General features: G+C 47.5%; 1 protein-coding gene across 1 annotated transcript in view; it reads left to right on the top strand.

The window, feature by feature from the left end:
• The window catches only part of LOC120093885 (basic proline-rich protein-like), a 49,484-nt gene extending 32,851 nt beyond the window's left edge, over positions 1-16,633 (top strand). Inside the window, exon 4 of the mRNA XM_039080614.2 lies at positions 1,897-16,633. Coding sequence (XP_038936542.2) covers positions 1,897-2,137 — 241 coding nt within the window. The 3' untranslated portion in view covers positions 2,138-16,633. The remainder of the gene's footprint in view (positions 1-1,896) is intronic.
• The last annotated feature ends 306 nt before the right edge of the window (positions 16,634-16,939 follow it).

The following is a 16,939-nucleotide window of genomic DNA, read 5'->3' as shown; positions in this document are numbered from 1 at the left end:
GGAAACTGGGAGCGAATAATTGCAACATCACTTGGTGCCAAATGGCAGTTCCTTCCTACCCTGCTTGAATAAAATCAACATGGTTCTAGCCCAGGGCTAGAAAAGTACTTCACAGAGATGTAAAGAGCTTGGAACCAGAAGCTAATGACACAGGAGGGCTGGTATCCAGACAAGGGAAGAATGCTAGTCCTACCTCTTCCCTGCTTTCATCCTCCCTCCCCATCCTCCCTCCCTCCCTTTCTCTTCCTCCTATCCTCCCTCCCTTCTTTCATCCGTCTCTCCCTCCTTCCTTTTCTCCTCCTGTCCTCATCCCTCCCTCCCTTTTCCCTCCCTTCCTCCCCTTTCTTTTCCCTCCGATGTTCCCTCCCTCCCTTCCTTCCTCTCCTCCTCCTCCTTTTTCCTCTTTCTTTCTTTCCTCCCTCCCTTTCCATCACCTCCACGTCCTCTCCCTTCTCTCTCTTATCCCTTTTCCTCATCCCCTTCTTTTTCCTTCTCTCCTTTTCCTTCTTTCTTTCCTTTCTTCCTTCCCTTCTTATTCTTCCTCCATCCCTTTCTTTTTCCTTCCCACTTTTCCTCCAGTCTACCCTTCTCTTCATTCTTTCGTTCCTTCTTCCCCCTCTTTCCCTCAATCTCTTCCTCCCTACCTCTTTCCTACCCTCCCTACTCTTCTTTCTGTACTTCTAAATCCCTTCTCTTTCTTTTTTGGGGAGGGAGGGGCAGACTTGGCTTTCCTCAAAATTCTGATCCTCCTGTCTCCGCTCCCAAGTCCTGAGATGAGAGCTTGGACCCTCCATCCCCAGACTGTACAGCAGCACATGGAGGTGCTGCCAGCTCAGCAGTGCCCAGCATGGGTGGAAGTGGAGCCTCACACCTGACAGAAACACAAATCCAGATGGAGCACCCGCCTCTGAGATACGGTCATTGTAATGAGAGTTACACAGGGGAGCCAGTCTTGGAGGCCTGTATGTACTCTACAAATGAGGAAGTAACTCTTAGTAAGGAATTTAGAAGCCATAAAGGGAAGTCATTTGTGTCCAAATAGAAATTAAAAAATTTTGATGATCACTATGAAAGTGATATATGGGCGATTACTCTTACTGCAAATGCCAGACTGTGATTATTATTTACAATATCCAAGAAACACGTCATATTATTAAAAAGTTGGCAAAGGAGGAAACCAACCATCTAACAAATGCATGAGAAAAAGATTGTCTAACACCTGACTGCTTAGAGATTTTCAAATAAAATAGACCATATGTTTCATTTCTCCCGACTAAGATAAATAAGAGGAACAAGAAAACTTGTTGGAAGGGGTCTTATCATCCACTCTTCTCACCCAAATCCAAAATTTCAGGGCATTCTGGAAGGATCTGGACAAATCCACACTACCTTGTGATGGTCTAGGACTTTAACAATGTGTTTTCATTTGTGTGTGCCCTGGGCAGGCAAGGCTTGCAAAATGGGCTTCATCATATAAAAAAAGCAATGCTCATAGAAAATTACTTGATATGCTTGGGTATTTGGATCTCCTCCTCCTCTTCCTTCTTCTTTTTCAATAATGAACACATTCAACTGAAAGAGTCAAGTGGACCATGGTCACCATGGTCACCATGGTCACCATGGTCACCATGGTCACCATGAATGGGGAAGATGCGATCACTATAGTCTGACCTCCATCAGGGCAACAAGACATCAGACAGACACACGCCAGGTATCTTCAGTTGTAGCTTCTGGTATCTGTTTCTATATTTTCCCTATGTTCAGTCACTGGAGACAGCTCACCTCTGCTGTCCAATTATTACCTGAGGATGTTGCTCCAAAGTCCTTTCTGGCCCAGTCTGTGGGGTCTTCTCCATCTCAGTCACTCTTATGCAGCTGCCCACTTGCTGCTGCTTTTCCTCCTCCTCCTCCTCCTCCTCCTCCTCCTCCTCCTCCTCCTCTTCTTCTTCTTCTCCCTCCTCCTCCCCTTCCTCCTCCCCCCTCCTCCTCCGTCTCCTTCTACTTCCTTCCAAGAAAGTGCTGTGTTCTTTCTTTTCCCTCTCTTGAGCTTTACACTTTTTTCCTTTGCAGAATTTTTCTCCTGTGTTCTCTTTTCTTCCCACCAAGAATCCTGAAACAAAAGGAAGGTCATCCTTAAGTGGGTTGGTGCAATTTGTATTCTCATAAGGCAGTGCTGGTTGGAGGTGGAGATCACAGTCCCTTTCAAAGAGGTGGCCTCTAACTTCTTTCTGGATGCAAGTTTGTGTGTGTGTGTGTGTGTGTGTGTGTGTGTGTGTGTGTGTGTGTGTCCCTGTGTCGACATGTGTGCACATTTGCACTGATATGTGTCTGGCCTCGTTGTGTGAATTAACAGGCTTTGCTACTGAGGCATGGGAAGGAATCTTGGCTGCACTATTAATGCATTCCTGCTTTCTCTGTACCATATTACCATTTCATGGCCTTGAGTCTGGCCTTTGAGAACTGTGTGTCCAGGATGATACCGTCTCTGTTGGCCTCAGGCCTTAGAGGGTTGGAGGGAGCATCTTATACATCTTCATTTCTTTTTCTGCCCAAGGCACTAGCTGACTACCATGAACCCCACATTCTCTCTATCTACTGAGCACACCAAACACATATCTGTGTGACAAAATATTTGGTGTGTGTGTGTGTGTGTGTGTGTGTGTGTTAGGATCCCAGGAAGTGGACAATAAGTTTCCTGTGGATTTAAAAATCCAAATTTCAAGGTGCTTCTATATTTAAACTGAAGCTGTACGTTCCACTGACACACCCCTCCCTGTGTCTTGTCCAGGAATGTCTAGGATTCTGTCTGCCTGTGAGCCCTCTGAGGATGCTCAGGGTATTTGCCAATGCCTCCTTCACTGTAGAGTGTTCTGACTCTTGTCAACCTCGACCTACTGTGAGGGGCCATTTTACCTTTAGGGATGCTCACTCCTGTTTCCACAGTCCTACTTGGTTTTTTTTTTTAAATGAGACATAGTCTCACACCATAGCCCATCCTGCCTCATACTTGTTCCAAAACTCTTTCTACCCCTTCCAAGTGACGTCCTGCCACACCAAATTCATGTGGTACTTGGGACTCAACCCAAGGCCTCTTGCACCCTAGGCTAGCATTCTACCAACTGAGAGGCATCCCCATATGTGCTACCACATTTAAAGGCCGGGCTGTGGACTGGGTAGGCCAGGCAGTGTTTCCGACTAAACCTGCTTCTCCACACTCAGATGCTGGACACTAGATGCCTTAATGGGTCATGAGAAAAGGCTGGTAGTTATGCCAGCATGTGTAAACACCAAACCAAGATGGAGACTCTTCATCTCTGAGATGGATGCTCTGGGATGGAACCTGGGGCTAGGGGACATCTGTTGAGGCCTGGCAAGTGTTCTGTGGTGGGGATTCTGTCAAAATACCCTGACCCTTTGTCCCCTGGAACCACTGAAGGAGAAAACCAAGTCTACTGGAGGAATGGGTCAAGCACCTTTGTCACCCTGAACTTAACGGCCCCAGGTATGCCTGAGGAAGACACCCCTGTAAGTAACCGGGAGTTAGTTCAGCGCTTTTTACTTTTATCGCTATTGTTAAAATCACCTGGTTCCTGGCTATTAGAAGGAAGGTTCTTGCATATTGTACTTCCTAGTGTCACCCTGGTTCGTATTCCCCAAGTTGTACTGTGCTGTCCATCCCTCCGTCTCCAGGGGCACCATCTGTCAAGTACTGAGAGTGTCTCACACATTAACTGCGGGATGGGGCTCATCTGCTTTACATGTGGAATCGCTGAGACTGATGGGAATCTGCTGTTAGACACAAAAAAATCTAAAAAACAATGAAAAACGAAGCAGAGACACTGGACGTGGCATTGTTTGGTGGATTTGCATATTTATGAATTTCTGTAATTTGAAAAGATATCTTTCTTGGCTTCTCTCTGGGAATATATTGCCATGTGTCAAAATCAAAGCAATCAAAACCAACCCTGCCAGCCAGCAGCGGCTGCGTTCATCACCCCGTGTTACAGCATCCAGATAACTTGCTTATTCATAGACGCCTCTGAAGATAGAATTGAAGTAATTCATCTATATTGATGTGCGAATTGTGTTTATTTTAAAAGCCACCACAGAGCAAACTTAAACACGATGGCAAATTGTGTCAGAGGGCATTTTCTCCTCTCTCCAAACCCACGGCGTCTTTGTCTTTTAAACAGCTTTCTTATAGCTTTGTGTTTTCACACCACTGTTTCAAGATTGCTCTCTTGCCAGAAGCCTCTGCCCACCACTGGTCTCCCATGCCTCTGTCTTCCTTTCCTGACCCTCATAAAGCACAGGTAAGCTCTTATGCTACGTCTCTTACTTTGAAGTGGACAGAAATAGAAATGTACTTTTGGGGGCTCAAGATGTCATAGTGAAGAAATTAGGCCCTACAGGTGTTCTCTTTCTCCTGGGCTCCTTCAGCCCTCTCTCCCAGAGTTTGTACACCAACCCAGGCACAAGTAGAGTAGGTTCCTTCCTCTACTCTCAACAAGCTGAATGTAAAAAAAAAAAAAAACCAATGCTCATCACAAGTAAGGATGGAGACTGAGTCAGTGCATCTTTGCAGGGAGCTCCTGGGCTCTCTTCATGGGTCTCACCGCAATCAGCTGCAAAGCAAACTCCATGCCAGTAACCTAGCTGCTTTTCCTAGATAGTGTCAAGAACTTAGTTTTTATTGCTCTAGGGGACACTGATTTTGTGGGAAAGTCAAGGAAGGATGCCCTGTTGGCTAGACAAGGAGGGGCAGTGGTTGCAGTGAAGATAAGAGAGGTGGTAGCCCTGAGACAGCTATCAAAACGTTCCCAGAGGCCCTGGGCACCCCAAGCAGAACCCAATGATACGATGGGGTTGTTGACATGTCTGATATGGGGTTGTCTTTGCTGATGGGGCGTGTCTTAGTTGCTTTTCAATTGCTGTGAGAAAATACCTTGGACAAGGAAACTTATTCAAGAAAGCATTGAAGTTGAGGCTCATGGTTCCATTAGGGCAGGGAGCACGGCAGCAGGTAGGCAGACATCATGATCCATAGCACAAAGCAGAGAAAGAGACACTGTGAATGGTATGGACTTTTGAAACCTCAATGCCTTCACCACCGACACACTTGCTCCAGCAAGGCCACACCTCCTAACTCCCCCCAAATAGTTACACCAACTGGGGATCAAGCATTAAAATATATGAACCTTTGAACACCATTCTCATTCAAAATATCTTAGGATGGCCTGTGGGACCTTGTGTGGATCCAGTTCTCCTAGCCACATAGCCTGCCCTAGGCACTCTGCATTCCAGGCCTGGGGCCCAGGTCCACAGGGCTCTCAACTCCAGCGTTTCTAGTTCCTGGTGCATGGGAACAGCAAAACACAAGAAGGGAGGGTATAACTGTGCTTCTATGCTGGGGTCATTTCAGACTACCTAGAGATGGAAACCTGGTGTCCTACACTACTTTCTACAACGGTGATAAACATCATGACCAAAAGTTACCTGGGGAGGAAAAGGTTTATTTTAGCTACTGTCTATCACTGAGGGAAGTCAGGGCAGGAACCCAAGACAGAGACCCAGAGGCAGGAACTGAAGCAGAAACCACACAGCAACACTGTTTACTGACTTGCTCCCCATGGCTTACTCAGTTTGCTTTTTTAAATACAACTCAGGATCACCTACTTATGTGGGGCCCCGCCCACAGTGTTCTCGTCCTTCCCACATCAATCATGAATCAAGGAAATACTCCACAGACACGCTCCACAGGCCAGTCTGATGGATTCCTTTTGTCAGCTGAGGCTCCCTCTTCTCAGATGACTCTACCTTGGGTCGAGTTGGCAAAGCTTAACCAGCACAGCAAGGGACAATGTTGACTGTGGTGTCATGTTCGTGTGAACCTGAGGACAAAACTATTGCACTGCACGAAGAAGGAAGTGGCCAGACTGAAGGGGTGGGGCCAGGAGGGGACACAGGAAACAGCTGATTGTCAGGTTGTGCTGAAGATACAGGTAAGCTGGAGGTCAAAATCAGAGAGTGAGTGCCATAAAAATGGTGCAGGAGGGTGGTGGAGGGGAGTGTCTATCCAGACGTAAAGAACCCATTTCACTTAGAAACACGTGGTGGCAGATCACTGGCCATGCCTTCCATAATAATTCCAAATACACAAAGGGAAGGGAACAAGAAAAGCAGAAAACCATCATAATGATCAAGTTAACAGTGTCTTTTGTTAGGGTTTCCATTGCTGTGAAAAGTCACCGTGACCAAGGCAACTCGTATAAAGGCAAACATTTAATTGGAATTGGCCTACAGTTTCAGAGGCTTAGTTCATTATCACCATGGTAGGAAGCTTGGCAGCATGCAGGCAGACATGGTGCTGGAGGTGCTGAGAGTTCTACATCTTGATTTGAAGGCAGCCAGGAGGAGACTGTCTTCCCTAGGCAGCCAGGAGTGGACTGGAATTCCACACTGGGCAGAGCTTGAGCATAGAATGCTTTAAAGCCTGCCTACACAGTAATGCACTTTCTCTAACAAGGCCACACCTCCCAATAGTGCCACTCCCTATGGCCTAGCATTGAAACCCATGCATCTGTGGTGGCCAAGCCAATTCAAACCATCACAGTCTCTGCAGAAGAGATCCACTGGGCAGGTGCCGAGTTAGCTTGTCACCACATGTCTACCAGGTACTCAGTGATGGTTTCCATTAAGTACATCCTCTCTGCTCTCCCAAGACTGGTGGCTTCACCTCCGATGGCTGGCTCAATCTAGAAAGGAAAGAGGGCAACAGAAGCTCAACGGGACCAACCAAATGGGAAAACTGTGTGCTGGCTACTTTTGTGTCAACTTGACACAAGCTAAAGTCATTTTGAAAGAGGGAACTTCAACTGAGAAAACTTCCCTTACTAGACTGGCCTGTGAGCAAACCTGAAGGGCATTGTCTTGATTGATCAGTGATGAGAGGGCATCCAGCCAAGCTCACTACGGACTGTGTCACCCCTGGACATGTAGTCCTGAGTTTTATAAGAGAGCGGGTTGAGAAAGCCATGAGGAGCAAGACGTTAAGCAGCACCCCTCCATGGCCTTAGCTTCAGTTCCTGCCTCTAGGTTCCTCCCTTGAACTTCTGACCTGTCTTCCATCAGTAATGGAAGTTACTGAGACCTGAACAGCTGCGAGCAGAAACAAACCTTGCTTCTTCAAGTTGCTTTTGGTCAGTGTTTCATCACAGAAATGGAAACCCTAACAACCAGGCCAGGCTGACTCTTGGAGGCTCAGCAGCTGGTTGTAGGAGGGATAGGAGATTCGCTAACCCCGGAGGCATCTTTCTCAAGCCCAAGATGGGAGACTTACCACGTAGGCGAAACACAGCAGTCCATACAGCACAGGGGCAGAGCACAGCCCTCCATCATCTCTGCCTTTCCCCTTTCTCTCCTTTGATTTCTATTCGGATAGTCCAGCCACTGCTGAGAATTGGAGGAGACTCAAGGACATTTGGACTCGGGTAAAGTGCTCATGACATCTGAGTGGCATCCCTCATTCCTACTAACAAGGCAGGTCAGAGGTTCCTATGCAGGTATCTGGCATATATACCGTGTGGCCTGTCACTGAAGCGTAAGCTGGGAAAGGTTCCAGGGGCTCTGCTGTCTTTTAGTTCCACTGAAAACCTCAATGATCTCCAAGCACAAAGGCATGACATGGCAAGACATCATTTATTGGTTGCCCCTGGGGCCTCAAGGAACCGATGGGAAAAATAGCAATTAAGGGCCTGCTATTGGGCTTCTTCTTCAATGTGTTTCTGAGAGGAACTTTGGATTTAAGGGAGTTGAGAGTGACTAATAGGTATCTCAAGCTCTAGGAGATATAGAGGCAGCTTGAGGAGTCCCGAAGCCACCTGATGACTTTCTAAGGCCATAGGTTTCTGTCCCACCTTGGCTTCTGATATAGGCAGTGTGGTCATGTAGTCAGTCCCTGAGCCCTTAAGAATCTTATACTGTGAAAAAGAGATGGTGGTAGTCACAGGGTAAGTGCACCTGGGTTAGAATCCCTTCGACTTTGACATCCGTCATTGTCCTGTATCCACAGTAGCTCTGGCTGAGTCTGTCACTAACCAGGAAAATGAGTGTCACCACAGAAAAAGACTTCAGGACCCTTTGCTGCAGCCTGGGGACCCTGTAAACCACAGGGCACAGGGCTACGCTTCCAGAGAGCCTTTAGTCTGCTGGGAGTTTATTTTAGAAAAGAATCAATGGGAGCCATATTAGTTATTTCTCTTGTTGCTGCAAAAAACCCAACCCAAACCAAACAAACACCAAACAAAAGCAAATTAAGACCAGAAGGGTTTGTCTCATCTCACAGTCTGAGGGCATGGTCCTTTATGGTGAGAGAGACAAGGGAGCAGGGCTTCTGGGCATCTGGCCACATTGCATCTGTGGTGGAGAAGCAGATGCTGTGAACGCTGGTGCTCAGCTGGCTTCCCCTTCTTAAGAAGTCTAAGCATCCAGCCTGTGGGATGGTACTGCCCACACTCAAAGTGGGTCTTCCCACCTCAATTAATCTATGCTAGAAACTCCCTCATAGACAGGCTCTTAGGTGAGTCTAGATCCTGCTAAGTTGGTAGTTTACATTAACTACCATGGGAGCCCAGGCCAACTGGGAAATGTTTGCTGGCAAGTTTTGGTGGATCAGGATTTCTCTTGGACCTGAAGCCATTCGAGGTTTACACTCAAAACAGTGGCCAGAGATGATCAGAGGAGGTGACAAGGTGCAAAGGTGGCTGGGATGCGTTATCCATCAACAGCAAACAAAGCAAGTTCGGCTGCACTGAGAGCAAGGAGATGCTGCAAGTCCGATGGGGCTCCCTTACTGGGAGCTCTGGAAACCAGGAGAGATTTTCTTAGAGCAAAGGAAACTAGGAACCAACCCAAAGACTGCAGGGACTGGCTGGAATGACCTTGCAGGGCACTGTGATCCTGACATCTTCCAGCCCATTGGTCGCTGGCTATGTGTACAGTCTGGTTGAAGACACCCCGAGTAATCCTCAGAGCCGTAATGCTGATGGTCTACTGGAAAAGGAACGTTGCCCCCCTTGAGATGAGGCGCTATCAAATGCCATCTGCGCCGCCTGTAATTTTAGCCATAAATCCTGGTTGTATTTATCAGAGATTTGTTTTCCAAGATGGCTAATTTTAGTCTCCGATTAAAGTACACACTAATTTCCTTGTTTCTTCCTTGCTGAGAAGTCTGACAGAACAACCCCTCGTCGAAAGGGGCTGGCAGGTTCCCAAGGCCCTGCAGCTTCATTTGCTTAAAGAGAGGTTATTTTTTTCTTCCTCCCTCTTGTTCCTCCCACTCTGTTTTGGCAATGTGGATAGAATTCAGAGGAGTTGAAATAAAAACAGCATTGTCCTTGTGGAGACAGAGGGGCGAGCCAGGTGGAGTGGTACTGGCCAGGGCTATACTTCCAGTGGAGCAGCAGCTCCTCTGGCCTGAGGGCTTTGGGAAGGGGCCCCTATGTGGGAACAAGAAGGAACTTCAGAGCCAATGTGGGAGCTGTGTTCTCAAGCATGACTCACGGACACCACAAAACGCTAGAGAATGTTTGGAACGTTCCTCGGTATTTCCGACTGATGAGTTAGGCTGGCCGACAGTCTGACTCTAATTGTGATGGATAATGTGTGTGAGGCTTTGAAGGGGGGGAGGTGGTGATGGGTGTTTTGGAAGGGTGAGTAGCCACAGCATCTGCATATACCAGTAAATTGTAGTTAGGGCACCTCTATCCTGTTCCAACAAATCCGAAGTCTTCCTGGAAAGCACATAAACTGGGGAGAAAATATTCAAGCTGGAAGCAAACAGACAAACAGAAGGATATGACCTGGAGGCTGGATATGTGGCTTACCAGTTAGGAGCCCTTGTAGAGACTGGGGATTGATTCCTACCACCCAAATAGTGTGGCTTGTAACTGCCTCTAACTCCAGCTTCAGGTGATCTGATGCTTTCTTCTGATATCCAAGGATACTCAACTATACATGCGCGCGCGCGCACACACACACACACACACACACACACACACACACACACACTCACATGCATAACACAGGCATACACACATTCACCCAGCACAGGCAGTTACACACACAACACAGTCACATAACTCACATAACAGAGGCACACAAATGCACATACATGCATATTACAGGCATGTACACACATACACAACACAGGCATGTAACACGCAACAGAGGCACGTGTGCAAGCACGCTAAAATAAACCTTAAAAGAAGGATGGCTGCCATTAAGGGTGGTGGTATAGGTCTTTTAAATGTCAGTACAAGCACTGGCTTCTCATTCTTCAAGGACACAGTTTACCTGTGTAGGGGAAGGTAACAGGAATGCCTAAACACTGTATAGGGGATGCTCGGGGTTCAGAAATTGTCTGTGTTAGGCTTCTTAGAGATTCTAGACAACACAAATGTGATTGTGGGGGGGGTTCACTCAGCCCCAGGTGCTGGGACTGTCATCACTGCAGGAAAGCTTCCCCCACCCCACCTGTTGCCGTTATGCAGGGAGGCCATCAAGTCTAGAGCAGATGCTATTCCACTAGGAGACTGTAGAGCCTGGGCCTCTGCTGTCCACCACTGTGGGTTCTATGGTAGTGTCTCTTCCCCCACCCTTACCCGGTCCCAAGCCAGTAATGGAGTATGTCCTCATCAACTCACGATTACACATATTAACAAGAATGCCTTGTTCCAGAGAACAGTGGCTCCAACACATGTGTTCTAGAGTTGTTTATGCCAGCGCCCAAGTCAGAGCTCTCTTGAAGGACTGCAAGGCAGAAACGGAGGGGCCACATCTGCTGAACAGCACAGGAAGAGGTTCTGCTCTGCCTTCTTCTTCCTTTCTCCCTCTGCCTACCATCTGTCTGTCCATCTATCGGGGCTGGTTGGACACACGAGACTGGCCAATCCCACAAGGGTCGAGAGGCATAATTCATCACAGGTGTCAATCTCTACACCTGGGGGCTTCTGGGAGTATAAAGGGGAAGTGAGAGCCCCTCACACATTGTAGATTGAAGGGTTTGATTCCATTAGCACCATGGCGACCAGACTTACTTCCTGCCCTTGTTCCTGTCAGAGGAGGCCAAGACCATCTATAGTATCAGTCAAGAGCCTTAGGCCCTGAAGTTTAGGGAGCCATATTCAAAAGAGCAGATGGCCCTGGGGCTACACCACTGAAGGTTCCCACGGTGCCTATCTGGGAAACCCCTTGGAAGAACTGCAGTGCCATCACCTAGACCTCGGTGTCTCGTTCCCACTCACCTCTCTCATGCTCATAGTTGTGGCTGCCACTGTTAACCTTAAGCAAGCGTGGGCTGACTTCAAACCTAGTTCTTTGATGGACTTGGCACCATCCTGCCAGAAGGCCAGGCAGCAAATGTATTATCGCATTTTGTACCATCTTCACTTCAGAGAAACAGTCCATGGATGTGCGGTCAGGGGATGGAGCAAGGCTTTGATTGGTATGTCAGGACTACCCGAATGCCTCTGCCAGGCTTCCCAGGGCCCACACTTTTGCTACGGGTATTTGTTTCTTGGTCACATTCAATGCTTGTGTCTGTCCTGTCCATCTGCTCACAAGGGAAGCATGCATGTCTGCTAGGGTTGGCTTCAGAGTGAGGAGTCTGAGACATAAGGAGATGGACATACAACATATGTAGAGCCCATACATACACAGCATGGAGATACATACATATAGACTTCTCACACACAATACATGTAGAACCCTGACATACATAGCGAGGACACAAAACACATATAGGACCTTCATACATATACACATACAATATGTGTAGAACCCTGATAAACAAAGTAATTGACAAACAACACATATAGACTGTGGGCGTGCACACACACATACATACACACACATACACATATATACACACACACCACATATAAAACCCTGCCACATACATCATGGATGCACAGCACAGAGGCAAGGCTTAGTTACATAAAACACAGCTATACATTAGTTTACAACACTGTCTCAGGATAAACACACAGAGCACAGGTATGGTATAACACAGAGCAGCACAGTAGATTGTGGTGGTTAGAGTTAACTGTGAACTTGACAAAATCTAGACTCATTGGGAGATGGGCTTCTGGGCATGCTAGAGGCAGACTCTTGTGATTGTACCAACCAAGGTGGAAAGAGTCTCTTGCTGCTGGCCTTTCTCCTGCTGAGATCCCTGACTGCAGAGCTGAAGTAAGGGGGGATGAGCAGCAGCAGAAATTCATTGCTCTCTGGTTCTTGCCTGTGCGTGTGACTTCAGAAACTGCTTCACCAGTTCCTGCTGCCCAGATTCTCTTACTGTGATGGATGATACCCTTGAACTGGGAGTCAAAATAAACTCTTTCTTCCTTAAGTGCCAGGGTATTTTAATCACAGCAACAGTAAAAGAACCTAAGACACACAAGGCATCATTGTCTTCACATCAGACATGCACAGAGAAACATCTCCAGTCATTGGCACCTTGACAGTGAGATTGCTTGGGACACAGAGGACAAGATCAGTTTTCAAGTTGCACAGACTGGCAGGCATAGGACTTCCAGTCACTGCTGTGGCAGGGGAAACAGCATTTTGTTGCCATAGTGACACCTGTGCTTTTCTCTTGGCAAGGGTGGGACACTTGTTCATGTTTATACATGTCCAAAAGCACATTTTTATTCGAGTAGCTCAGTATTCTATGTCACGATGGTCATCACTTAATAATATATGCTGAGTGTCTTTCCAGAGCAGTCTGTGTAGATTTGGCATGGATCACAACTGGAGGCACACACAGTAATTGACTTAGCAGTTTCCCTACTGGGGGATACTGATGACCCTTCCTCGATGGAGATGCTGTAGCAAGGCCCGCCTTCACAAAGGTCTGTGCACACGTGAAAACACATCTAAAGTAAGCTTCCAACAGTGGGCTTGTCCAACATCTTCACTTTAAGGGGATGTTGGATCTAGGCTGGCGGTATGGTTAGAGCTTGTCTCCAAAGAGCACCCAGCCTGGGGCCCCCATGGATCTCCCATTGTGAGAAAGCTTCCCGTGTTCCAACAGAGCCTTCTGCCTTCAGCTCCTTTGAGAGAATCTTGCTTCATATTCATCATTTTCCTGTGGTGTGTCTTTGTCCTTGTGTTTCCGTTGGGACTTTTCAAGACACATCCCAGGTTAGTGACCCTGATCCCCTTTGCATGTGAAGCTGCGGTCAATCTGGCGTTTTCTTCTCATTTCTATGGCGTGTGACCTTTGTATGAGCACAAATGTTGCCGCTGCTTTGGGTACTTTTTCTTTCAGAGTGTGCACGGTTTCCTTTTCAGCCCTTGAACCACCCAGAATTATGATTTTTTTTTTATATAAAACACTTGGGTCTGACTCTCATCGTAGTATCCTAGGAGGGAATCCTGAATAACTGGCTACTCTTCTGGTCCTGCGAGCCATCTCAGGGGCTACTAAATCTAGCACATTTTGGTCCCTCCCTGGCTGGTTGGAATCCATCTCTACTGACTGCCATATATCCTTCAGGCACATAGATGTCATGGCTTCCAGTCACCTTAAGCCTAGAAAGGACCAGCCCTCCCCAGCTCCACATTCTATGGTTACACAATTTTTCTAGATAAATGACAGAGTTATATATGGTCAAGTTTTAGCATCCCCCACTCAATTGAGTTGACAAGGGTGTGTGGAACTCTTGACGCTTGGAGTCTAGGAATACCTCCTTGAGCAGGGATGATAGCCTGCCAGTCTCACTGATGCACTTCAGTAGTTGAGACCCAGTAGGTACCAGGGCTTCACAGAGCTGTGCTATCTGTTGGTCTCAAGGGTACAAGCCAGCCTTCCTAACAATCTTACTTTAATCATCTCCATTGGCATGTAAGACATTTTAGGATTGTGTACACTTATGCAACTGGAGGGGTCACCCCTTACTAATAAACCTTCCTGATGTCCTAATACATAAAATGCTGTAGCCCCCTGCTCACTGGTGCCTGTTCGCAGTGTCCCTCAGGACTCTTTTCCTTCCTGCCAGAGATTTCTTTCTTCATGAGGTACTCCTTGATCATGCCACATGAAGTCAAACAGAGAGGTACCTACGCACACAGGTATGTGTATATGCATGAACACAGACATACATACATACAGACAAGAGTGGAGGAGGTGGTGCAGCATCTCTGACCACAGTGGTCACCACCCATGAGACTCTTTCTGCCCAGAATCTCAGGTGGAAAAAGGCAGGAAGCCTCTGAAAAGGAATCTTTGGCCAAGCCTGGGCAAGCCTGCACCTCATTGATTCTGTTGCGGGAGGTTTTGGCTGAGAGACTCTAGGGTAGGAGAAGGGCTGCTCCTCCTAACGCTCTCTTGAAAGCCATCTGCAATGGCCCATCCATGATGCAGAACAGAGAGAATCAGTTGACTATTTCCCTATTGAGATGTACACAAAAAGCCTGTTTCTCAATTAGCCCTAAGCTTTTAGTCTCCCATTTTTTTCTGGAAGATGCTTTCCCCTGACATCTGTGAACCACTTCCACCAGAGGTCATGGGAGCATACACACAGGATGCACAGATCTGCTTGCGGTGTCTTTCGGATACCTCCTGAAAAATTGGCTCCTGTCAGGAAATTAGCAGAAGCCTAGAGTACCATGCAAAGCCCTTCATCCTCAAAGCCAATTGGGTCATTCACTGTCTCACCTCATTACGATTTCTTTCATAGCTTCCTAATCACCTTCCTTCATGCTCCCTTTTCCTTTTCTCCCCTAGAAAAGAGATTGAATTGCTTGGGAACAACAGAAAAGAATTTTAAAAGTTCATTTGCATGCACAAACACACCTAGGGACCCAGTCTACTCCACATATACAAGAGTGACCAAGCACCCACGGTAGATGTACACACAGAAGAGTTAGAGGTACAGCGGATTGGGGGATGCTGCACCCCAGCCTGTCCAGATTAATTGCATCCCCTCTCTTTCCTGCACCCCCTCACCAGTCAAGCCCTCCCTTTGCACCTGCAGCTGCTGACGGGCACTTGCGGAAAGAGAGCAGTGAACCCTTTGACTGGGCCCCATCTCAGATCAGAACTCTGGGTACATGTGAGATGCTTAATTAGAAATGAGATGAAAGACTTTTTTTGGGGAAGGGCAAAGGCCATAAAAAATCATCAAGAATCATAGACAAGCAGAGATAAAACAAGAGACTCAGGCAAAGGGAAGGGCAATGTGTACTGAGAATGGTGTGGAGGTTCTCAGAAGTCAAAAGCAACAGGGATACGTGTTCTCCGTGAACCTCCAACCACATCAAGGAGGATCAAAGAACCCTTTGGGACCTCCACAGAAAGTAGTATCTTCCTCCAGAGCTAGTGAGTCCTTGTTATCAGTCCAGTACAGTAACAGGAACTGTGCCATCCAATTCTCTGTCTATTATTCCACCCACACGACTGTTCATCTATCCATTAATCTGTCCATTCACCACCATCTAAGCACATAGATCCATCTACTCAATATCACATTTACTTACTACTCAACACACTACCCACCCATCCATCCATCTATTTATCCACCAACCCACTCACTCACTTACCCAGCCTACTCTCCATCCATCCATCCATCCATCCATCCATCCATCCATCCATCCATCCATCCATCCATCCATCCACCTTCCTACCCATTCACCTATCCAGTTAGCTATTCACCCAACCCATCCATCTAGTTTGTCATCTCTATTTTCAGCTTGTCAGAGCACACTGGAAGGGCTGCCACAGTATGGATTCAACATCATGATATACCATTGTGTACCTATGTGTCCCCCATTTCTGTTTCTGTCTGTCTCTGTCTTTGTCTCTCTCTCTGTGCATGCACATGCATGTGCATGTGTGTGCACGTGTGCATGAGTGCACATACACAAGCACAGAAGTCACAGTGATAGTCTGCCTGCCTCCTAGGCTGCTGAGGATGTGACACCGGATGGTACCTTTCACCCCAATGTGAGGATGCCTAGATCATGCATGCTCACGTTCTCAGCATGTCTTCCGGAGGGCTCTGGGTAGGTTCTGTTGGATCTCAGTTTGGAGGAGTTTGATCATGGGAGACAGCTCAGACATATCGGCTCCTGATATGGGAAGAGTGTGGGAAGCTGGCGGGGAGGTTCACAGCCTCTGCCTTGTGTGGTTCACTCATCTTGCGCATGTGCGTCTGGGACTGTGTTGCCCTGCTACCTGGGGAAGTCTGCTCAGGTTGGCTCTTAGGACTCCATTCCTGAGTCTAGACTAAGGCCTAGGTCTTCATGAATGGTCAGTCTGGAGGAAGTGGACACAGTGTTTGGATTTGGGTTTGTTATAATTAGTACGTGAGTATCAATTTTATAGCGAATCCCTTTGAAGATGAGACTTTCCACACCCAGGAAGTGCCAGGGAACAGAAGTAGTTGTTAACAGGATGAAGTTGTTAACCTAGTGCCCTGTTGTCCACGGGCAGATGGGAGACAGATAGGACAGTACCAAGCATGGGGGCTGGTGGACAAGCATGCTTAAGTGGAGGTTTCTTTGCTAAAGCGCTTTCTCTCTACATCTTTGGGCATGGGGATGGTAGGAGCTCCGGAGGCACCAGGGGCAGGCTGAGGGGATGCTGAGGCTAGCGCAGCAAATCTCTGAGGTATTTCTGAGTGGGTATCTGTGGAGCCTTGAACAGTATCTTCTGTCTCAGCTGTAGGCTGTTCTGTTGATTATAAACTAGCTCTGCTTTGCTTCATTTGAACATACCCTCCTCTTCCTCTCTCCCTATCAAAAATACTTCCATGGTTTCCCGCTCTGTCTTGGTGGCTGTCTGTGTTGCTTGGAGGATCGTAGGTTGGTTGGAGTCACCTCCTTCTGCCCTCTGTGACTGCTGTGGGGTTTGGCAGATCACCTAGCAGCACCACTG

Source organism: Rattus norvegicus, chromosome 7 (genome assembly GCF_036323735.1).
Source record: "Rattus norvegicus strain BN/NHsdMcwi chromosome 7, GRCr8, whole genome shotgun sequence".
Classification (NCBI taxonomy): domain Eukaryota; kingdom Metazoa; phylum Chordata; class Mammalia; order Rodentia; family Muridae; genus Rattus; species Rattus norvegicus.
This window is presented reverse-complemented; position numbering and strand designations above follow the sequence as displayed.